A 24,106-nucleotide genomic window follows, 5' to 3' on the forward strand; every position below is an offset into this window, starting at 1 on the left:
GTCATTGTTGGCTTCAGAGTGACATTCCGAACTATTTTCCTGCTTGCCCGGCTGCTCAGTTTTGGAGGGCGACCTGATCTGGGTAGTGTCTGGGTGGTATGATGCGTCTTTCACTTCTTAATGATGGACTTCACTGTGCTGAGAGAGATAATCAGCACCTTTGAAATGTTCTTGTACCCTTCTCCTGCTCTGTGCTTACTTATTTATATTCTATATGCATTTTTTTATTTTATCAATACGGAATAGTTTGTGTAGATTCTACATGTAAAGTCTAATTTGAAAGCGTTGTGGAGTAATCGACAAAATGTGAAAACACACACACACACACACACACACACACACACAAACACACTACAGCTTCTGTCTTTCGGCATTCGGTAACCATAACACATGAAACAGTGCTCAGGTTCATTTTAAAAGGGGAGTTACAGTTAAACATGACGAAAACAGTTGCTGGCGAGTCGATATCTCCTGAGATGAATATTCTGTTAATTTAAGGCAGGGCTAAGGAAAGGTCAGACAAAAAAAAATGCTTAAGAACAAATATGTAAATAGATATTGCTCTTGTTAAAATGCATTACCGTGAAATTTGACTTTTGACCTTTTTTTGGTCTCAGAATGCATATAAAAAAATGACAAAATCTTAATTGTTTGTACTTTACACATCTTAAATAGTGAGAAAAATCTAAAAAAAAATATATATATATGCTTTATTTTTAACCCTTAACTGTCTCAGTGGTGATGATATCATGTTTTGAAAGCTACAGGAAAATACACTAAGCTAATCAAAAGTTCCACTGTGGAAAGTTTTTTTTTTCTTTTTGGGGGGGGGTATTTGTAATTTACTTCTTTGCAGGGTACGATTCCTGAGCATCTGTATTTAAATAAAATTATGAACAGAATCTAGCTAACAGAAGTAAAACCTAGCTCACAATTTCAGGTTACATTTCAATGCCACAACGTTAGAGCCCACTTTTGTTTGAGACAAGATTTTGATCAAATACATTTGTGGATTTCAGGAGAATACATACCTACCTCACTCAACACACTGAAGTCAGTACCCCAGTTAGGGGGAACATTTATACGTTTGTGTTAGCTTAAACTTAATACTCCAGGTGTTTTCTGCAACCAGCTCCCGGATTTATTTCAGTTCATCACAGGGCCTTCAGTGTTTTGCAACAGTTTAAGTGACGGTTGTTACACTGACACAAAATAAACATGTAAGGAGTAGCCAGGTGGGGATTTAATGTTGTGTTTCCCAGGGTTTATACCGAGTCCACCTCCTGAGCTGAAGTCCATTTGAGGTACTCTGTTGATTAATTAAGAGCCCTATAAAAGACAAGCTGTTGGAAGGCTAAAAGGGAGAATCAGAGAGAGAAAACCAGCGGAGAAAAGGAGAGACCAGCGCAGAGGAACCAAACAAGCAGCGCAGAAACTTTGTAAGGGTTCCTATCATCCCAAATTGTGCCCCTGTGTACCCATGCCTAGCTGAACACTGGCACATGGATCCCAAGGCGATTCGATTGGCAGGGAAATCACTATACCAAACACGTCAAGTTTACAATCAATGAATACCTAAAACCACAATTATCCCCTCTAACTGGGTGCAATAAATACTTTGTCACTTCACATCTAATTAATTGAATAGCTAAAACTACGGGTGCTCAGGATTAAGTAAATACATTTTAAAATACATAAATAAATCACTATAACCAGACAGATCAAAACAGCAATATTCAACATTCAAAATCAGTTTTGCCAAGTGATCACTACAGCATAATTGCAAACAGTCCCTATATGGTCGGGACAGTCCCGATTTCCAAGAAAATGCCCGCGTCTCGATGTATTCAAGAAAGTCCTGAAGTCTACCGATAGAAAATAAATCATTTATTTTCCACAGCAGTTAGTGAAAACAACACATTATGCTCTTTGTCTGACATATCTGTTGATCGCTAACTTATACAAAGGTAAGAACGCTTCACTACGTCTATGTTTACTGTCATGATTGTCGTGTGGTGTGGATTTGGGGTGGATAAGTCTATAATGAGTGCTTTTTGCGTATGACCCCTCCCCTCAGTTAATGTGCCTTTCCAGCAGGCCACTGATACTTTGAGGTATTTAGCCCAGCGTTGAGGTGCAGCGCATCGCTGAGGATCCGTGCAGCCCCCCTCGTAGGGCTGGTCTACTACCCCATGTGTTCTTGTCAGCTCACACAAGGAGGAGCTGAAAACAAGCACAATTGAACCCCATGCCAATGCACGGCGTAAGAATGTCCCAAGTCTAAACTTACTGGGTCAACTGCAACGAACTCAAAGCAGCATACTAACTGGGGATGATCCCGTGGTTAGTAGTCAGCTCCGTACTAAACTAGTACGCAAGTTAAATACCAATTGCAACGAATTTGGCGGCTAAAGGTAGTCCCCAGCTGCGTACTAAAAAAGGTCTCAATTGCAACAAAGCCAAAGATAACTGCTGCTGCCCTCTAGAGGATACCAAGTACGAGACTATAGTCTAACCCTTTCTATAGACTAACGAGTTACAGTACCGTACTAAGTGGAACAAATATGAGAAATCCCAAAATGTATTAACAACTTGTTAACTTGTTAACTGAACAATTCATAATCACAAATCCATGTACCTGTATTTTACACACACACACACACACACACACACACACACACACACACATATATATATATATATATATATATATATATATATATATATATATATATATATATATATATAAAATAATTAAAATGTTTATGTTTCGTAAAAAAAAAAAAAAAAAAAAAAAAAAAAAAAAAAAATCTTAACGAAAAAACACACTTTTAAAATATAATTTGTACCAATCGCTCAGATTTTGAGCCCCGGCCCTCTTCAGTTCTTGTTTGGAAGCACACCAAAACAAACCACAATCCTTAATACCATCTAAAGCTGGAGATCAACTAGTCCCCATCTTTGTTCCTCTCTTTTATCGTTGCAATTGGTATTAAATTAGCACGCAGCTGGAAATGATACCGAGATAGTAGTAGCTAGTACGCAACTTAGTACGCAGCTCCGTACTAACTGCAAGTTCGTTGCAATTGATCCACTGTGACTGGCTGCTTGCACCTCTTTCCATATGTCAACTGTGATATTATAAACTAGGGGGCAGAAGGGCTGTTTTATCTATATATCGAACATTTGATGACTGAAAACCTACAGTCAAGGTGGGAGGTCTATCAATTTAATCTGATGTATTTATTGTACAAAGCAATGTGTGAATTAAGGAGTGGAAAAGCCTGCAGCCTTCTGTCCACTACAATCACGACAACCGGTGGCTGGAAACCATTGGAGACTCTCAACATTGGTGATACGTCTTGTGCTTCACAGCATACAAACATCTGCAGGCACAGAGGTACAAAGTATATCAGTTATCCTCCCTCTCGCCTAGCACTACCATTTTGCCACCCTGATTTTCTCTGTACCCCGATACATTATTGACAACAACAATTAAAACAAAAGCACAAATACATTATATTTTAAAAACCTTTAACTCATCTTCAGGGTAAGCTTGAAAAACCCAGAAAAACAGAACGTTACTACGCAGATTTGCTGGCATACTGTATTAGGATACTATATACTGTGCATTAGAGAAATTTATTGCACCAGCACTGAAGCATGTATGTTTATAGGGGAGAGGAACATTGATTTACTTTTTAAAGGTAAACACATTTATTAAAATATAAACATTTTATACAAACATACACCAACACAGGTTGTTTTTAAGAAAGAAAAAAACATTCAATGGGGTTCTACTCCTCCTTCCACGTCTGCTTGCGATATCTTTTGTACACCTTGAAGGTCTTTCGCTTTGCTGCCAGCAGGTGTCCCTAGCGTTCCCTGAGAGTCGTAGTTCCCGCGAGAGTCGGACTGACCCGCGGCTCCTGCTCTAAACTCTCGCGTTGTTCCGCGTTTCCTCCTCTTTCACTCTCAGAGTACAACATGGCAGTCGGCAAGAATAAGAGGCTGACCAAAGGAGGCAAGAAGGGTGCCAAAAAGAAGATGTAAGTCACATGATACACTCAAAAAACTTAAATATATGCACTTCACAGTCTATATACCCGACTGCCGGCGTTTTTCATTGAAGGATGAAGGAGATATTAGTTGGATGAAGTTGCGTGTTCCTGTCGGGTAACGCAGGCTCTGAGTCGTGGATCAATTCGTTGTCGTGTAGTAATGTAGAAACGTGAAATAAATTTCTTCATTCCTTTGTATATACCCATTTTTCAGTTAATGCCCATAATCTTTTTTTCCTGAAATCACACAGTGCTGATCTTAACGGCAAGTATTTCCATACCAAGGCCTGTAACCGCTTGTCGAAGAGCAAAATGGTTTAAAATTGTTGATTTAACAAGTTGTACAGGATGTTGCCGTGGTGCAAAAAGCGAATTGGGTTAGACATTTCGGTTGATTTGTAAATGTACAAGGAAGCTTGCTTCAGCTCTATACATTGTTTTTCAAGTTGTTTAGGCCTGTTAAAACCTCCATCAACAATATCCTGGTTAAGAGTTTTAAGTTTTCAGTGGAAAACGGTTTGCAAGTTTGCATCAAGACGTGTCGTTTTTGTTTTTATAACCCAATGTTTTGGGTACAGCATATGTGGATTAAGTGGTAGTTTATGGATTTACTTTTAAATAAACAAGGAAAGTTCTCTGCGCTGATTCTTGGTAGTTTGTGTGAAATTTGAAATTCAGGTGATAATAGTAACGTGACTGCTGTAACTTGAGTGTGCAGAAAGTGTGTTATGACTACGAGAATGAACAGTGAAAACAGTTTGTGGTCTCCGACAATGGTACAGCTGCATCTAAACCTGCAGTGGTGGGTGCTTTCAGCCATTTTTTTTAAAACGTGCATTTCTAATTTATTTTCCTCTTCAGTGTTGATCCCTTTTCCAAGAAAGACTGGTATGATGTCAAGGCGCCAGCCATGTTCAACATCAGAAACCTCGGCAAGACTCTTGTGACAAGGACACAGGGAACCAGTAAGTGTCATCTGTTTCATTGTCATCCAGAAACGTTTGCTTGCAATGATTTCACTGTCAGCATGGAGCACGTGTGTACTCAGCAGGTGTAATATAAATCTTTGGAGGCAAGCTTCATTTTTCAGGAGGCATACCTTTTGTTTTATTAGTTATGTACATGGTTAAGCGTTCCATTGAACCTGCGCATGGGTAAAAAAAGGCACATTTTTTTTGCAGCTCTAGATACCAGTACTACATGTTGTAGCTTGGATGCTTGCAAAGCAAAAACTTAATTTGTAGTGGTTTTAGGCAATAATGCATGTTTAATGTAAGGTTTTTCATCGGTAAAATTGACACCTTTTGAACACCTACCATTGGAGGTGTGTGGTACTGTGATTTGCAGTAATTGGTGTACATAATTGCACATGCAATTTTCTGTAGGAATGCATGATACTGTTTTGGTCCCAAATAAGTAAACAATTATTGCTGTTTCTGAGATCATTCTGATGTTCCTGTGTGGCATGGTTAGTCCACAGACTATTAAGGACTGGCCTGTTTAATTAGTTTCATTTTCATACAGAAATTGCCTCAGATGGCCTGAAGGGACGTGTGTTTGAGGTGAGTCTTGCTGATCTGCAGAACGACGAAGTTGCCTTCCGTAAATTCAAGCTGATGACGGAAGATGTCCAGGGCAAGAACTGTCTGACCAACTTCCATGGAATGGACCTTACTCGTGACAAGATGTGCTCAATGGTCAAGAAATGGCAGGTAAAGGAAATCTGTCAATTTCGAAGCTTACTAGAAAGTGTGTGATTAGAAATATTCTTGGTAATTTACTGCTTCTAAAATGTAACAGTAGTTTCCCATCCAAGTCCTGTTTCCTGGAAATGGGATGCAGTTACCAACCTGAATATTTTTAATGGACCATTAACTTTTTTTCTCTGCCTGCAGACCATGATTGAAGCTCATGTTGATGTCAAGACAACTGATGGATATCTGCTCCGCCTATTCTGCGTGGGATTCACCAAGAAGCGCGCCAACCAAATCCGTAAAACCTCCTATGCCCAGCAACAGCAGGTCCGCCAGATCCGCAAGAAGATGATGGAGATCATGACCCGAGAGGTGCAGACCAATGACCTCAAGGAAGTCGTCAACAAACTGTAAGATTGACATTCGTTACTTTCTACTTTGGTATACTGCAGCCCTAATGCCAAGTTTTTCTAGCCCCCAATTGTGTGTGCCACTTTGAAATACTGCAGTTTGTAAATCCAATGCTAGTTTTGCACCTGTTCCTCCCTCAGAGTTCATTTACAATGTGAAAAAAAAGATCCTGTCTGTATTAATAATAGAGGGTTGCTTGTGGCACGTTTGATAAGAACAATTTTCTATATAGGGTATTTAAGACTATTTTGTTTATAGAAATGCCAAATTCCCCAAACCAGAATTTGGCCTACCGATTTTTATAACAAGATAATTCATATACTTACACAGGGCTCCAGACTGCGACTAAACTTCTGTGGTTAGGCGCCATTGAAGCATGCAACATAAAATTACTGCCTCTCCCTGTTAAGTGTCAATTTACGAATGTGCTTTGATGTTGGTCTGTATGTATGTATGAATGAATGAAAACAACAAGCAATTGTCTCTGTCGATTCACGCCAACCAGCCAGGAATGGTCAAACCTTATTTCCTTATGGTTCGGGACTGTGGAGACAAATCTTGGTCGCACACTTTGATTTCCTAATGATCTACGCTATTCAGAAGTCCAAAATTAATTTAATTTCTTAAACATTTAAGAAGATATAAACTGCTGCATCCATGTCCACATTTTGAATACAAGATTCTTAGTCAGGTGGTGAATATTATGGTTGATTGGAACACTTTCTTTATTTATGCATCTCATTGTTAATCACATTTAATCACAATAAATAAATCAATTCATTATGTTAACATATAGTTTAAGTCTTTTTTTTTTTTTTAAAATGGACCCATGTCAGAATTTATGCATTATTACTTCTGAACATGAATCAAGAGAGACTCAGTCTTACTGTCTTTCTCATTAAGCACTCAATTGTCTCTCAAACAGTAATTTTGAAGCCGACAAGTGACGAATATTGAGAGATTCTAATTGCATATAGGTAAAGTTTACATACATAAAAATCCTTATTGTGGTAAATGGTAGTAGCATAGACAACATACATACCCAGCATCCAAACATTTGGAATTCATTTTTAATCTGATTAGTTAATTAGAACTCGCAATTTGCCTAATAAATAACATTATAATTATCATGAAATCTCATGCAAACTTTTTACAATCGCTTCAAGAATTAAATTAAATAAAGCTTGCTTGTGACAGGCGTCATATCTTCATTGTATTTACCTCTTAGATGTCAATTACAGGTATGGACTAAGTTCCAGATTTTCATAAAAAGAAGACTAGAATGAATGAATGGATTTACCACCAGCGTTCTGGTTGGAAGATCACTCAAAGGTCTCGACTTACCGTCATGGTACTGCAGATAGTCACCACTGTTAGCAGTGCAGAAAAAGCAAAACGGCATCTCCGTTGGCTTTGCAGAAAAGAGCATAGGTACGACAAAAACACAGCCGCCAGACAAACCTATCGAATGTTGTGTAATGATGACCTGAGTTCAGTTTTCTTCATACTTCTGTAATGAAAGGTGTCTGTACAACACACAACCACAACGAGTGCAGTTTAATATGGCTGTCACACTAACTGCAGTGTATGTATGAGGCCTAAGTTGCTTTGGATAAAAGCTTCTGCTAAATGACTAAATCAGTGTTTCTCGTCAGGAGTTTAAGGATTATTTAATTGCGCAGCAGATAACTTAGTTTTAGATGATGAGCTCTTCAGCCAAGGAAGCAGGCATGGGAATTTAAGACATTAAAATAACGAAAAACAATGTATTGTGAGTTTTGTACTAAAGCAGGGTCACCTGTTAAAAAATCAGTTTGAGACGGACCATTTTTAAAAAAGGTGAAAGCAGAATGCATAAAAATACTTGGGAGTGTACCTCTGATGTTTTTTTTTTTTTTTTTTTTTTTTAAAAGCTCACTTGGTTGTAGTTTTAAAAAAAAAAAAAAATGCAGTTCACTAAATTTAGCTCTTGGATTGTGCTAATTAAAATATCTAAAAGTATGCATGTGCTTGCTGTGGGGTATTATTGTAATTAGAAGAACAAACTCACTGTAATTTTAAACTTGTTTTTACTGAAATATATGTTAAGGTATAACCAAAAGAGCTGTCTGTTGCTTGCTGTTAGATCAGGACTTCACTTACACAGTGTGTGGAAGCTGCTGCATGCTCTTTTTCTCGCTTGCAAAATATTTAAAATAAACATGCTGAGTTAATTTGTCATTTGTTGCCTAGATTATCCATTGAGCAGAACCTGGCAACAAACAGGTTATCAGACATAGTTACTATTTTGTTGTGTCTTTGCACGTTTCTGTTTTAAGCAGTTGAATATGATAGCAACCCATTTTTGAGGCTGCTGGATTCCTTAAATTTATATCCCGCATGTCAGAGGTTCTACACAATTATGGCCGTACTTTTTTAGATCTGATCATTTCTTGTGGTTTAGCTGTTAGTTATAACCCTAGATCTTAATCTTTCTGATCATCTCTCTGAGGTGAATCTGCCAGTATCTACTGAGACTGGACCGTACATTTAAATCCCGGGCAATTCATTCATCAACTGCTGTTAAGCTTTCTGATGTATTGAGCTCATTACCACTTTCCGAGTCCTTATCAGTAGAAGACCTGGTTAATACCTAAGACACCACCTTTACTGGTATCTTAGATACTGTAGCACCAATCAAAACTCGGAGGGGTCTCTTTTTTTTTTAAAAAAACCTCATGTGGTTTAATGATACAACTTGTAACATTAAATATGTGGGTCATAAACTAGAATGCCGATGGCGTGAATCTAAACTGCCTGTTCATTACTTTGCATAGAGGGGCCACCTGGTTAAATATAGAAAGGCTGTGGTGTTGACTAGATCATATTATTTTAATGTAATTGAAACAAACAAATAATTATAGATTTATTTTTGCTACCCTAGATAAGTTAATCCTTCCCTTAATAGTCCTACACTTGATGTTTGCTCCTCACAGCTGCAATGACAACTTACATGTATTTTAAAAATTAAATACCAGACATCAGAAATGAGATTCCACAGACACCTTCTATTAGAGAACTCCAGCACAATTTTTCCAACTACACATATTAAGGCTACTATGGGAGCTTTTTCTTTGATTACTATACAGGAACTGACAAAGCTAGATCAACATATGAGAGCAACTGTAGGCTCTCTTAATCCTATTCCTACAAAACTATTAAGATGTTCTTGGTGATAATACCCAAATTTAAAAAATGATAAATGGTTAACTCTCCTCCGTTATAGTTTCCTCAGCACTTAAGGTCGCTGTGGTAAAGCCTATGCTTAAGATACAATTTGGACCCTAAATTCCTCTAACTTTAGGCCAATCTCCAACCTACCATTCTTAGATAAGGTTCTAGAGAGAGTTGCAATTCAGTTACAAACATTCTTAATGGTATATTTGAAATGTTTGTGTGCTACACATAGCACAGAGTTGGGAGTGTTCTGCTGATAAACTCTGACTCTGGCTTTCCTTCAGTTTTAATTCTTCTAGGTCTAAGTGCTGCCTTTGATACTGTAGACCATTCCATCCTACTGAATCATCTTGAAAGCACAGTGGGACTGTCTGGCCTTGTCCTGTCCTGTTTCAAATTTTATCTTTCTGATAGGTTTCAGTTCGTCTGTATTGGGGAGGTAAAATCGGCAGCATCAGAAGTCGTCTGTGGTGTTCCACAGGGCTCCATTCTAGGTCCCTTGTTGTTTTTATTATATATGCTATCGTTAGGTGACATTGTCTGCAGAAACTGAATAAACTTGCATTGCTATTCTGTGATACCCAGCTATATTTGTCCCAAAAGCCAGGAAATTCTCCTTGCCTGAGTGTTATTAGCTACTTGCCTTACAGACATCAAGCATTGGATGTTCAGATAAAACAAAGAGGTTATGCTTGTGGGCTCACGGAACCAACCAAAAGGAAATATGGGATTACATGAGCTCGACCCTTGCAGTTGCTCGTCAAAATACAAGTTAAAAGTTTGGGGTTCATCTTTGATTCTCATAATTATGGCAGTTACTGAAGAATTGAGAAATATAGCCAAACTCTGAGTAATTATTTCAGTATCTGATGCTGAGAGACTAATGCATGTCTTTGTTTCATCTAGAGTTGATTATTGTTTTCTGGTGTCCCAAAACATGTGGTATCCTGCTTGTTCAGAATACCGCCGATAGAATTCTGACTAAAACCAGGAGAAGTGAACATATTACCCCTGTTTTGGCCACTTTAAAATACTGGGTCCCTGTGCAGTATGGAATTGATTAAGATTTTGCTGTTAAGTTACAAGGCCCTGAATGGATTAGCACTCAGTGATTTGCAGGAGTTACTGACCCTGTACTTGTAAATCACACTCTGAGATCACAAGATGCAGGGCTGCTGGGATTCCTAGGGTCAATAAAAGCAACACTGGAGGAAGTAGGGCTTTTTCTTGTAGAGCTTCAAAATTATGGATTGCTCTGCCTTCATTTGTCAGGGAAGCTGGGTCTGTTGCAGTTTAAGACCAGATTAATTTTATTTATTTTATTTTTTTGTAACGTTTGTCTAGAGCCCTGTTACATACACACTTTGGTAATTAACAAATGGATACTATACAAGGTTGTCGGAATACGGACAGGGAGATGACAAGTATGTGTGTTCCTGTGTCTACTATTAGTGCCATTCCTGATCCATTCTAGTCTTCGGGTTAGCAGAATATTTTCCAAATCATAAAAAAATTCAAATGTTTGGAGATAAATGGTCCTGCATTATAGACTGCCATTTGGTATCCCTTTGTACTAAAGCAGTTTTGGTTTTTGGCTTGCAGGATCCCCGACAGCGTTGGCAAGGACATTGAGAAGGCTTGTCAGTCCATCTACCCCCTGCATGATGTTTTTGTAAGGAAAGTTAAGATGCTGAAGAAACCCAAGTTTGAATGTAAGTCAGATTCTTTATAAAATATTTGACTCGTGTAGTGTCTCTGGGACTTTATATTGCTACGTCAGTTGTTCTCTTTTTCTGCTTTTCTCCGTTAGATCAACATTACTTTTGGTTTAATTGAATATATGTACAGATGAAACCCGTAGGCAAATAAAATTGCATACAAGGCATTACTGTCCCTGACTGGGGAAAAACTTCAGTGGAATATTAAATAACACGAATGCTTGGTTTGTTTTTGTCTTCTCTTCCAGTGGGCAAACTGATGGAGCTTCACGGAGAAGGTGGTGCCAGCAGCACCAGTGCCAAGCCTAGTGGCGATGAGACTGGTGCTAAAGTTGAAAGGGCTGATGGATATGAGCCTCCAGTCCAGGAAGCAGTCTAATTATTACAGACCCACATTCAATAAAAAAAAATGTAAAATCCTGAGTGTAACCTGTCTTGGTCTATTTGTTAAACAAAATAGGAGTACTATTTGGAAGGGCGTAGTTGTAAGGTTTGATGCAGTATTTGAGTGCAACCTTGACATCTGTATAGTTATGCAATACAAATGTTTCATATGTGCCAAGCAGGTGGTATTGCATTACCATAATAATGGTTAAGTACTATCATTGATCCACTACTTAATGTTAAAATATTATTTTTGTTTTGGGGCAAACTCCAGGTGTTAACTAGCATAATTTGGTACAGTAGGGATGGTAATATTGTGGTACTGCACCAATGCTTAAACAACCACTCTTCTCCTGGAAATTGAGAGTGGGATAATGAGAACATGAGCTGTATGAATCACTTTTCACTGCTCTGTTCAACCTGTGTATGTCATTAGTGCTATAAAAGCTTCAGACACTTGACTGAGGTTTTTGGTTTGTCTTCTTCACATGTTGACTTGACATGACTTCCATAACCCCAGTATTGCATGTGTTGGAACTAACTGGTTGATAATATATATTCTTTCCTAGATTTAAATATGAATGAGACAACTTTTCTAATGGATTGTTAAATCCACAAATTCAAGTAATTAACATTGTAGCTGGTGATAAGTCTACAAATGTTACAAGTGAGCATCACACTTTCATTACACCATGTAACAATTATTTATTTATTTTTGTTCCTGGGTAGTAAGTGTTATTTCCTAATTGCTTATGCCTCAAAAGTATAGAAAATGGCTATAAACTTTGCTTTTGTGACCAGGACAGTGATATTTTGAAATATCACTATTTCCAATGAGAAAATGGGAGCTTTTGTGTCTTCGTTCACATAGTCAGAAAAAAAACAACATATAAATACATGTTAATTTGGATTCATACTAAAGTAATATGACTACAAAAGATTTAGAAGTGAGTAGTTTTTTGAGATTTACGATTATACTGTAAATTTACAGTAATTTTAAATCTCGAAAAACTACTCTCCTAAATCTTTTGTAGTCATTTTTGTATTACTTCAGTATAAATACATGTTAATTTGGATTCATATGTTGTTTTTTTCTGACTTTATGTGAACGAAGAGACACACATTTGCCCGTTTTCTCATTGGAAATAGTGATATTTCAAAATATCACTGTCCTGGTCACAAAAGCAAAGTTTGTGGGGAATAATAGCCATTTTCTATACTTTTGAGGCATAAGCAATTAGGAAATAACACTTACGACCCAGGAACAAAAATTGTGTTACATAGTGTTATTAAAATGATCCACTGCTTACTGCAGTAACATTTCACATCCGTTAGATTGACAAAAAAAAAAGTTATGATCAATATTTTTTACTGGGATTTGTCCAACTTATCTAGCAATGAAAGGTGTTTGCATCAGTCTCAGAAAAAGGCACTAACTTTTAACCTTCACTCATAACTGTCAAGTTCTAAGAATTTAGTAAAACCTTCAATAAATGTTTTAACAAGGTTTCCAGTTAGAATTAAGTATCCATCTCAGTATGGACATGGTAATAAAGAACACAATTTAGATTTTTTTTTCTTTAATGTAACATTGCACACTTTATTGTTGGCTCTTGCCAAGACCCCCTTAATTAATAACAAATTACTGTCCTGATCAAATAAGGATTTTTGTTGATCTTTGAGAAGATTGAATATGCTAATTTAATCTGTTTTGGTAAATTAACACTTATTCTGGCACAAATGGTACATAAACCTTTTTAACCTTGGCACAGAAACAGTTATGTCATCAGTACAAGTTAGCCTTTTGCTCTTGGTTAGCTGTTTTATTTAAATGTTACTGCATTTTACATTACACTATTTTGCTATTAAAAGCCTTGTATTCAGAAAAGCAAATAGTCAGAAGAGAAAACAAATATTAATATTTACGCACATTGCACAAAAAAGCATTTTCAGATTCGATGTAAATTACAAAAATGGCTGCCAACAAGACCCACACTGACAAAACTTTTATTTAGTCAATTGAAATAAGGCACATTGTAAAAGAAAGGCTGGATTCTCCTGTAAGGCACACAGTTGCAAAGTAAATATTGCTCCATCCATTACTCGTCTTAAAAGGTAGGTCAACTAAAATGAAACTTTCTGTATTAAAATAGTTCAAGTTCCAGACTGACCAAATGTTTGAGTATATCTTCACGGTTCTTGCAGCACTTGGACATAGTTCTTGGGGAACAGGCCACATGTACCATGCAACTCTCCGCAGAACCATTCAGCATCTATTGACTCCAGCACTGTAATTACATCTCCTGTCTGAAACAAACAATAAAACAAAATACTTTTGTCCACAACAATTACAATGTACTGTAAAATTAGAAGGCTTTGGAATACAAGATTGTCATGACCACAAGGGTGTGCTAAATACACTGAACTCCCTCTTTTTAAATCAAGCCTTTAGACCAGCAGAGTAGTAGCTCAAGGATATTCATACCCTGAAGGACAGCTCCTCTTCACTCTCGGAAACAAAGTCAAACAATGCTTTAGCTTTCCCCTTTTTACTCCCTCCAAGCTGAGGATTCACTCCAACAACTGTCTCTGATGAGAAACAAAAAACATACATTTGATTAGTTAAGGTCAATGATGTACGGTTATTAAAAAAAAATAAACTACCAAGATGCAAAAACAAACAAATAGATGGTTCTGGATGAGTAGTTTCTTATAACCGGTTGTCTTTGTACATCTTTAGCACTGACTACCTGAAAAACACCAAACCAGTAATTCAGAAAGAATGGACTGGAATAACTCAGCTATCCATACATAGTGACACAACCTCACCTCTTAACCCAACAGCATGAACAATGAATACAGTGATCAGTAAGTCACTGGACAAAAGGTTTAGGAAACATTACAATCAACATAAATTGATCACCTAATAAATTTAGTCTTTCACAACAGAGTTTACATGAATGCAAAATCCTATTAATTACATTCTGAAAGTACAACCATCTCTAAATAGTACTTCTTTGGAGTTTCTCACCTGCGGGCCCTTCGACAAAGATAGCTGGGAAGATCCCCTCTTTGCCGTTTAGCCTCCCTCTGTACCAGTCCGAGTCAACTTTCTCAGTAATCAGTATCCGATCCCCCTTGAGGAAAGACAGGTCTTCATTCGTCTGGCCCGCAAAGTCGTAAAACGCTTCACACCACTGGAAGCGAAACACAGAAACCCATGGATCAGACCATGAAAATATGAACCAAGCCTGTTCTAAAACTCTGAGATCACATAGATCAAACATGGCTGAATGTACCGTTTTCTAATACACTCACACCAGTCACTTTAAAAAGACTGATGTACAGAAACAAACAGTACTGACAGACCCGCAGAGGAAGCTGTTTACAACAATACAATATGAGTCAGACAGGAGATCTGGTTTGTCTGCCTTTATGTAGCACATTCCAATAATTGGCTTCCGGCCCAACAAAAATCATTAATAATCAAATTGCATCTCTGGGCTTAATTTTTTATGAATGATTATTAACAGATTTAGCATTTACATTATATATCAACTGGTAATCCCTTACAACTCATTGGGATTTTGTCATATACATGAATTGGATTCGAATAGATAAACATAGGTGTTAAAAAGGGATGAATCTGTCATGAATGACACAGACCAGTGTAATTCTCGGGCAATGTAGTGCATATGGACATGCTTCTTATATATATAGTTTTTCATGATCTCTTGGCACATGACCCTTTTGCTGCTCACAAACTGTGTATTAAAAATGAAGAAAATGAAAAATTCCAACTTGACAAGCACATCGTTAACTATGTAGTAAATGACATCACGATCACATTCATAGATGCAAATAGAACTAAGGGAGTGTAGTTACCATGGCATTAAAAGTCTGGAAGTACCTCCACTGGTTTTCAAATAAACTGGGCCTCCTGTGGTATTCTAAGAGATTTAGTCCTTTATCCCCTTCTTGATTGACTGACTGACTATCTATAGTGGCAGACTAGGGGGAGGAAGACAAGAAAATGTAGTCAAGGAGGGGATAAAGGACTACATCCATAGGAGTGAGCCAGCAGGAAGCACACCTGGCTCCCATTAGTGCAACAACGCCCTGCTTAGAAGTGTTGCAAACCCTGCAGTCAGGGCTGTGTGCCAGACTGGGTGAAGCTGTGTGTTCCTGTGCAGCTTGAAGAAAAAATGTACGGTTTTGTAACTGGGGAAACAGCTTAGCCGTCCAGTGTTCGTTTAGGGAATCCAAAATGGAGTTAGGTTTTGTTTTAAGTTTTATTTTTTTTTGTTATTGCAAATAAAAGTGCGCAAACACGCTTAAAACTTAATACTGTGTTTGGTCAGTGTTTTAAAATGGGCAAACTGATTCGAGAGAGCGCAGATCTTTTACTATCTTATCTATACCCACACATATATACATATTAAAATTAAATTAAAATCCATTAAAAAAAAAAAAATTCTCTCTCTCTCTCTCTCTCTATATATATATATATATATATGTCATTTATCTACACATCCTACTTCCAAGTCACATAATCTAGAAATTTGTAGAAAATGAATTACAAATAAAAACTGAAATAGCTTGGTTGGATAAGTGTCTACCACCATTGTAATAGCAACCCTAAATTAGCTAAGGTGTAACCAATCGCCTTCAAAATCACATACCAAGTTAAGTGGCCTCCACTTATGTTAAATTGTAGTAATTCACATGATTTCAGGATAAATTCAGCAGTTTCTGTAGGTTACCTTTGCTGGGTTGTGCATTTCAAAGCAAAGACTCAACCACGAGAACCAAGGCACTTTCAAAAGAACACTAGGAAAAGTTGATGAAAGGCACAGATCAGAGGATGGGTATAAAAATTTAGAAAAATGTTTATTATATATATATATAAATTAAATAAAACAGGAGGCCTTGAATATCACGGTCAAGAAGATTTACAGTATAATCGTAAATCTCGAGAAACTATTCACTTCTAAATCTTTTGTAGTCATTTTTGTATTACTTTAGTATAAATACATGTTAATTTGGATTCATATGTTGTTTTTTTATGACTTTATGTTAACGAAAAGACACAAAAGCTCCTGTTTTCCCATTAGAAATAGTGATATTTTGAAATATCACTGTCCTGGTCACAAAAGCAAAGTTTTTGGGGAATAATAGCCATTTTCTATACTTTTGAGGCATAAGCAATTAGGAAATAACACTTACTACCCAGGAACAAAAATTATGTTACATAGTGTTATTATTATTTTGTATTGTTATGGTTCAATATAATATAGCAGGCTAATGTTCCTATTGAAGTAGGCGACAATCATTTTTTTCATTATAAAGCTGTTGTTCTTTGATGAAATTAATGTTTAGCTTTCTTATTTTGATGTGTGCTACTCATTTAATCAAACCACATAGTGTAAGACATTGCTTCATGATGTTTTTCAAATCAGGTAAGCTTATTTGTGTATAAAAAAAAGACAATAGAGCTGCAGCCAATGTCATCTTACTTAAAGGCACTCAAGCTGAAATCATAAAGCAATTTAAAGTAGGCTACAAACGTGGCAGTGGATTGTCTCTCTAGTGCACGCAAGAACTTGCAGACAACTGTTGTGAATTTAAAATGATTTTTTGAGATTTTTAAACTAGGAGGTACCACCGCTATGACACTGCATGCTCACAGGTTCTGGGAAAGACAAACCCCAGCACAAATTAAGCACTGACCTTGCCTTCATACCATGAAACAAAAAGTCTGGAATATGTAACACAATTGCACATGTCAGAGCTAGAAGGAAAACAGCTAGATGTTTCCATTGTGCTGTAAGACAGCAATTTCAAACTTACCTGGTTGGGTCTAGCAACCTCTGGTCTGGCCTTGAATGATGTGACAAAGGGTGATGTTTGTTTTATTTCTCCCAAACTGTTTTGATTTATATCTACAAAACATTTATCAGGGGGAAAAAAACAAAACAGAAGTTATATTGGGCTATTTTATAATAACAAAATCGACAAAACACAGCGTGTATTGCTTTATACTGCTTTTCACCTGAAAATCTGATTTTATCTCAAATCCAAGAAAAAAAAGAGTCTGTATTCTTGCTTAGCAAGCCCTTAAATAATCAATAATACAAAACAGGGTCATGTTCTTTAAATATAAATGACTGAGAAAAATGTATGTAAACAGCAGATAAACCAACAGACGTACATGTGCAAATAATGCAATCCGTTACCTGAAATATGGGGTTTATTCTGGCCCAACTGCTGTTGAGAGGCAGGGGGCAGGCCCTCCACAATTTCAACAAAGTTCAGGGGGAAAATTCCAGTCTGACCGTTCACTTCTCCCCGGGCCCACTCCTCGCCCACTGACTCCTTCAGTTTAATCACATCACCTTCGAAGAAGGTCAGCTCATCTGCATGCTCCCCTTCGAAATCAAACCGGGCTACACATCTTGGACCACTTCAAAAAAAAAAAAAAAAAAAAAAAAAAATTTTCACTGCTATCCACTATCATTGAATGCTACCCTGCCCATTTTGTCTCGGTATCTGTGCTAAAAGCCTAACCTGGATGCAGGCAAGTTGGTATGGCATTTCATGACTTTTGTTACTTCAAGCTGCACGGAAATGTTTTGTACAAGTTTCCCGACTAATGTTTTTTTTTTTTTTTTTTTTTATGAATTACTATGCACACTCAGCAACTAAAGGGATGAATTACAATGTACAGTACATCGATTATAGCACCCCAGTTCTGATACATTATTCTGTACTGGCTACATGCTATCTAATGGTGAATATATATACTGTAGATATTCTGTTTCCAAAGTCACTCAACAACCCAGTTCAGTCATGGGATGGCCCTTGATACAGGTCATGAAAACTAACACTGAATGAGGCAAACCAATGACAAGCAGAGAGAGATAGACTGTAATAGTTACAATCAAAACTTGTTTCAGGGTGGAGATATAAAGAAAGAACAGTGTCCAGCAAATGGCTGAACCTTGAGTCAGTTGCTAAGCGATATTCAATAAGAGTGCAATCACAGTTACAAGCAGACATCTTCCTGAAGCTACACATAATCCATTCTGTCAGCTCTGTGGAAAAACAGGACTGGCTGAGATTTGATAGCTGTAAATGTGAGTGTTTGTGTGTGTGCAAGTGGTATAATAAAAATCAGTGTGCTCAAAGCATTCCAGGAGTCAGTGCAGCAAGGTCAGTGGGAAATCGGAAAACATCAAATGAGAAACCTACCTGATGGAGGCAGGAAAAGGGCTGGCTTTCTTTCCATTGGATGCTGCTGGAACATCCACCTGAGAGGTTAACAATGTGTCATTCCAGAGCACAAATCTGTGTGCCTTGTTATAAATGCCTAACCTAAGAATCTCAGAGATGTTGTGTATGATGACACAATGCATGTTTTAATGTATTGCAATTCAGTTTAGCACTGTTGGAAGTCAAAATATCTACTGTACATTACACTTCATTGTAGACTAGGACTGATCATTAAGTAAGTCTATTTCATATACTGTCACTTTTGTTTCTCTGAAAATACTATGTAAAGGAAGTGAAGATATTAATGTGTTCTTGTGTGTATGCAAAGCACCAGGTTACAGGCAGTAGCTGGAGGGAGGTTGTCAGAAACCTTCACAACTGGTATGCCAGCAAAGACAGGTTTCTGATGACAGTGCACCTAAAGCTAATGTGTGAAGTAATCACATTTCAAAAAAGTGTAAAACTGAACCTGACTCTTACACTATCAATTTACAGATCTCACATCGTCTGTCGAAGAAGAGCACGGACAGTTAACACTGGTGTGATACTGTAGGCAAATTCAGGTCACCACTCTACACAAGTATTTGTTTTAAGTAGATAAAATAAAGAACTGGCATAATCATGGCATGGCAACAGATGTTTTAGGAGCACATAACCTAATTCAAGCACATTTCCAGAAAGGCACTTCAGGAGGGTAAATAGGAGTTGTAGTTTTAGACTAAAATCCAAACAGTTAGACTACATTGCCAAGCTTGATCGTCAGCATTGATCAGTTCCACTCACTTCAACGAAGTCCACAGGGAATATCCCACTGTGGCCCCGACACGTCCCGTGGTACCAAGCTGCGTCCACTTTCTCCAGCTGGGTCACAGTGTCCCCAGCCCTCAGCATCAGCTCATCTGGGTGTTCTAGAAATCAAAAAATAAAAATAAAACCAAATTACTCACTGCAATAGCCAGACTTGTTTTTTGTTTAGCTTTTGATGTCCATTATGTCAATACTGAAATATTTACAACTGTCTCATTGAGTCTGTTATACATTAGGTTTTTTTTTCATTAACACAGAAAAGCGGATCAGAAATTCATGAAAACTACCATATTCCTTTGAATTTAAGACGCAGCTCAAATTTCCCATCCTCAACATGAGGAATTTACACAGATACTACCTGAATTACTCATAAGAAAACGACACACAGGGAGTTTGCGGCCCTCTGCTGTCACACAGAGCATTACAGTTCTGTGCTGTTTCTCATTTCCAGTCGCGATTACACACACCTGTTTTTCTCCCTTTTTGCGAACACTGGTATTGGCATGTACAAAAATACGGGGGTCAGGTTAGAACTGAGCCTAATAAGAAAACCCTGAAATTGTAAAAGCGTCTCTAAATTCTTCAGGAAACTAGTGATGCTTTATGACAGGGAGGACCCTGTCACTGGTTGAGCTGCGCTGTGATAAACAGGAAGGCTTGCCTGGAGCTGAGCTGATCGGGAGGTCCTGATTGGCTGGGGGGTGTTCCCGGGGAGAATGTTTAAGAATGCAGCACACCAGAGAGTAGGTTAGTTTAGGGGAATGTGAGGGAGCACCCTCACTGGGGCATGATGTTTACAATGAGTCGTGTTGCACTATGTTATATGCAAGTGACTCTGGACTGGTGTTTTTATTGTTGCAGTATGAAGCCGTGTTGGTTTCGTGTGCTGCTGAGCCACGGTGGTTTATATCATAATGGTATATTGCACAATAACGGTAACTAAAACCCTAAATAATAACGTCGGGAAAATAAATGAAATGCTTGCGTATTTGTAGGTACTATTATGCATTGTTAAATACTGTGTGTGCGAGTGCACAGTAAAAAAAAGGAAACACATGACTAAGGTTTTATATGTGATGTTTTATATAATTTAACTATTAAAGATTTGTTATAAAAAAAAAAAACTACTAAATTGTTTAAATAAGGCTGTTAATGTGGGTGTGGCTAGCTCTTTAAAAGGCTGTCTTTCTGTAAGGGGAAAAAAAAAAAAAGAGAGGACTAACTAGTATGTGAATCAATGCTTAATATTTATTAAAAAAAAAAAAAATGCTTATACCGTAAAAACAAAAGGAGGAAAGCTTCGAATGTCTCTGTGATCCTGACGTGCGAGGTGGACTTGTGGCTCGGACATGTCACCCTGTTACAGGGTTGTGGATCCCAACCAGTATAGCAAGGGTTTCGTACAGCAAGTTCCTGGAGCGGGACGTCTCTTTTAGTGGGGCTAGCACTTGCCGTGTGTGTGTCAAACTTATTTACTAGCTTTGTTTTCTTTATAAAGTCCGGTGCTAGTATTGCCACTGTTGGTACACTAGCGTTGGAGGCTGTGTTTATTAAATCTGTGCACCTGTGCGCCATGGGGGGGGGGGGTCTAGGATGGCCAGGGTGTCATCAGCTCACCGCGCACCAGCGACCCCTATGGGGTAGCCTGTTAGCTGAGTTGTCCTCCTACGCTGTAGCTCCTGGGTGGCTGCATGGTGAATCCGCAGTGTGTAAAGAAGCGGTCGGCTGACGGCACACACTTCGGAGGACAGCGTGTGTTCGTCTTCGCCGCTCCAGAGTCAGCTCAGGGCTGGTAGCGGTGAGCCGAGCCTAAATAATAATTGGCTATTTTCAAATTGGGAGAAAACAAAAATAAATTGGCAACGACTAAATTAAAAAAAAAAAAAAAAAAAAAGTTGGTCTTAATTTCAAAGGAGTATGGTACTTTGGATATGTGGATCATTATCAGAACCACATTCTCCAGCATTGGACACAGTGACTATTCTGAAAAAAATAGCACATTGTCCAGAATCTCTGTGGCTTGTGGCCTATAGCTCCCCACCATCATCCCCCCCAACCTCTGGAAATATTTCTTTACCTGCGGCAAAGTCATGTAGTACTCTGCCTTGAAGACCACTGCTACTTCCATCAAGTCTGCCAACACTAAATGACTTCTGAAAAATTGGAAGAAAGAAAAGCTGTGAACCTAAAAAAACTGCACCTACTGATATAAGCGCCTGTAAAAGAGATGGCACAGTGTTCTTCTGTGCCAAGGTCTGTATATTTCTTTAACTGTCATTTTAATAGGACAAATATCAGATCAAAGGACAATCGATTGGAGAGTCTGCATGATTGTTAAACACAAAACCTTCTCTTAAGTTCATAGAAGATACTTTTTGTTTAGTGTTTTAAGGGTGTGGTTAAATCAAAAGAAGTTTGCTGTTGTAGTTATTTATTTATTTTTGACCTACCTTAAGTGTTCCAGTGTAGCCTGTGTCCGTATTCAGCGGAGTGATAATCTTCATGCGAGACTGGAATACTTTCCCCTTCTCATCTCCTACTTGGCACTCGTAACTGTTTCTGTCGATCTGCTGCAGCAGCACCAGAACCTCATTCTTCTGCAAAACAGAAAGAGAAAGGATGTAGTTTTTCCATACACTGGTACTGTAAGAATAGCACTGACTGCTGCTGGGAGCAGATGACATACAAGCTTCCCTATAGCTCTGCCAATCCCTTCACTGATGATTTTAAACTCACACAAAACGCCTATCATCTCTGAATACTGTCCTATTCAAATAACTGACCTTTAGTTGCTTAGTAACAAAAATTAGCATTATCATTACACCAGAGAGCATTTTCAAATGGAAAGAAGCACACAACAAATTATTTTGGTCTTTTACTTGCGGATTCCAGAAAAGTCAGAAAACTTGTCAACTCAGATGGCAGCTTCACTGGGCGACAAAGAAAATCTATTTTGACTCTCTTATTCTATTCTTGATATAGTATATATATATATATATATATATATATAGATATATATATATATATATATATATATATACACACACACACACACACACACAGTACAAAAGTTTGAGTACACTTGCTGGAAACTAGGTTTTTTCATAATTGACAATGTTTTACATCGTATACGTTTCTATAAATACTTGAAAATGAAAACACATGTTACAATACACAAAACAAAACATAAGGAGTATCAAAGCAATGTTCAAGAATTGAAAATTGTCATTAAATCTTGGATTCCTCAAAATAGCCACCCTTTGCCTTAACAGCCTCACAAACACGAGGCATTCGGTTAACAAGTTTCAGCAGGAAATCACCCGACATGTCTTCCCAGCTCTTCTGCAGCAATTCCCAGAGATGTAGGGCACTTGTGGGTAGCTTTGCTTTGACTCTTCTGTCCAGTTTGTCCCATACAAGTTCTATGGGATTGAGGTCTGGAGACTGGGCAGGCCAGGTCATTAGATTGAGTTGTCCTTCACTTTCCTTCTTCGAAAGATAGTTCTTGCACAACTTTGAGGTGTGTTTCGGGTCATTATCTTGCTGAAGAATGAAGGACTGCACAACTAGCCGTAATCCTGATGGAATGGCATGCCTCTGAAGTATGCTACAATAGCCATGCTGGTTGAGCTTGCCATGGACTTGGTAAAGATCACCAATCTGTCACCAGCAAAGCAACCCCAGACCATGACACTGCCTCCTCCATGCTTGACAGTGGGAACCACACATGCAGTACTCATGTGCTCACCCTCTCTGCATTTTAGAAATACTTGGCTGTGGACCCAAATATTTCAAATACTGACTCATCGGTCCATAAGACTGACTTCCACTCCTCAAACGTCCAATTTCTGTGTTTTTTGTCCCAGGCAAGTCTCTTCCTCTTATTCTGCACTCTTAACAATGGTTTCTTTGCAGCAATTCTTCCAGTTAGGCCAGCTTCACGCAATCTCCTCTGAACAGTTGATGTTGAAACATCTGTACTTCTAGTAGCATTTAGCTGAGCTTGTATTTCAGGGGCAGTTAATCGCCGGTTTCGCAGACTTGTGACTCGAATGAACTTGTTCTCTGATTCTGAGGTCACCCTTGGCCTGCCTGACCTTGTTCGGTCCTCATGAGTGCCAGTTTCTTCAAATCGTTTGATGGTCTTGGCCACAGCAGTTACAGACACTTGCAAAGTTCTTGCGATTTGTCTTACAGATTGACCTTCATTTCTTAAAGTAATTACAGACTTTTTACAGTCTTTTTTCTTTGCTTAACTGAACGTATTTTGCCATTTTCTGCTCCCTTACATTCAGGAATGACAAACTTGTGTCTATGCTACCTATATTTATAGTAATCATGGACCTTCACCTGTTAACAATAATTGGTGACACAATGTTAATTAGGTAACATGCTAGTTAACAGAGAACATCCAACAAATACACTTTTATACTTAGGCCAGTGTTCTAATACCATGTTATACACATTTCAGACTTTTAACTAACTTGAGCTTCAGATTGAAATCCCCTTGCTTTGGGTGACCATTTCATTGAAATAGACAAGA

General features: G+C 38.0%; 2 protein-coding genes across 3 annotated transcripts in view; one reads left to right on the forward strand and one right to left on the reverse strand.

Annotated features, from left to right (window-relative positions):
- Window positions 1-3,942: 3,942 nt before the first annotated feature.
- LOC121321374 (40S ribosomal protein S3a) lies at window positions 3,943-11,523 on the forward strand. The gene is made up of 6 exons (XM_041260301.1): window positions 3,943-4,049; window positions 4,923-5,026; window positions 5,586-5,773; window positions 5,957-6,165; window positions 10,985-11,094; window positions 11,349-11,523. Exons 1-6 carry the CDS (start codon window positions 3,988-3,990, stop codon window positions 11,477-11,479), a joined length of 804 nt encoding a protein of 267 aa, XP_041116235.1. The 5' UTR covers window positions 3,943-3,987; the 3' UTR covers window positions 11,480-11,523.
- Window positions 11,524-13,292: 1,769 nt separating this feature from the next.
- The window catches only part of wu:fy63c09 (uncharacterized protein LOC797544 homolog), a 36,595-nt gene continuing 25,781 nt past the window's right edge, over window positions 13,293-24,106 (reverse strand). For both annotated transcript variants that reach the window (XM_041260308.1, XM_041260316.1), the window contains exons 13-21: window positions 22,014-22,160; window positions 21,641-21,716; window positions 19,540-19,664; window positions 18,736-18,794; window positions 17,721-17,947; window positions 17,335-17,426; window positions 14,516-14,681; window positions 13,970-14,073; window positions 13,293-13,791 (exon numbers count right to left, since the gene is read on the reverse strand). In XM_041260308.1, coding sequence (XP_041116242.1) covers window positions 13,675-13,791; window positions 13,970-14,073; window positions 14,516-14,681; window positions 17,335-17,426; window positions 17,721-17,947; window positions 18,736-18,794; window positions 19,540-19,664; window positions 21,641-21,716; window positions 22,014-22,160 — 1,113 coding nt within the window. In that variant the 3' untranslated portion in view covers window positions 13,293-13,674. The remainder of the gene's footprint in view (window positions 13,792-13,969; window positions 14,074-14,515; window positions 14,682-17,334; window positions 17,427-17,720; window positions 17,948-18,735; window positions 18,795-19,539; window positions 19,665-21,640; window positions 21,717-22,013; window positions 22,161-24,106) is intronic.

Source organism: Polyodon spathula, chromosome 1, assembly GCF_017654505.1.
Source record: "Polyodon spathula isolate WHYD16114869_AA chromosome 1, ASM1765450v1, whole genome shotgun sequence".
Lineage (NCBI taxonomy): Eukaryota > Metazoa > Chordata > Actinopteri > Acipenseriformes > Polyodontidae > Polyodon > Polyodon spathula.

What these genes read in the sequence shown, in the direction of transcription:
- LOC121321374 (XM_041260301.1), top strand. Translation starts at nt 3,988, where the DNA reads ATGGCAGTCGGCAAGAATAAGAGGCTGACCAAAGGAGGCAAGAAGGGT. An exon ending in AAGGGTGCCAAAAAGAAGAT is followed by an intron (nt 4,050 to 4,922) that starts GTAAGTCACATG and finishes TTTCCTCTTCAG; the next exon opens with TGTTGATCCCTTTTCCAAGA. An exon ending in GACAAGGACACAGGGAACCA is followed by an intron (nt 5,027 to 5,585) that starts GTAAGTGTCATC and finishes ATTTTCATACAG; the next exon opens with AAATTGCCTCAGATGGCCTG.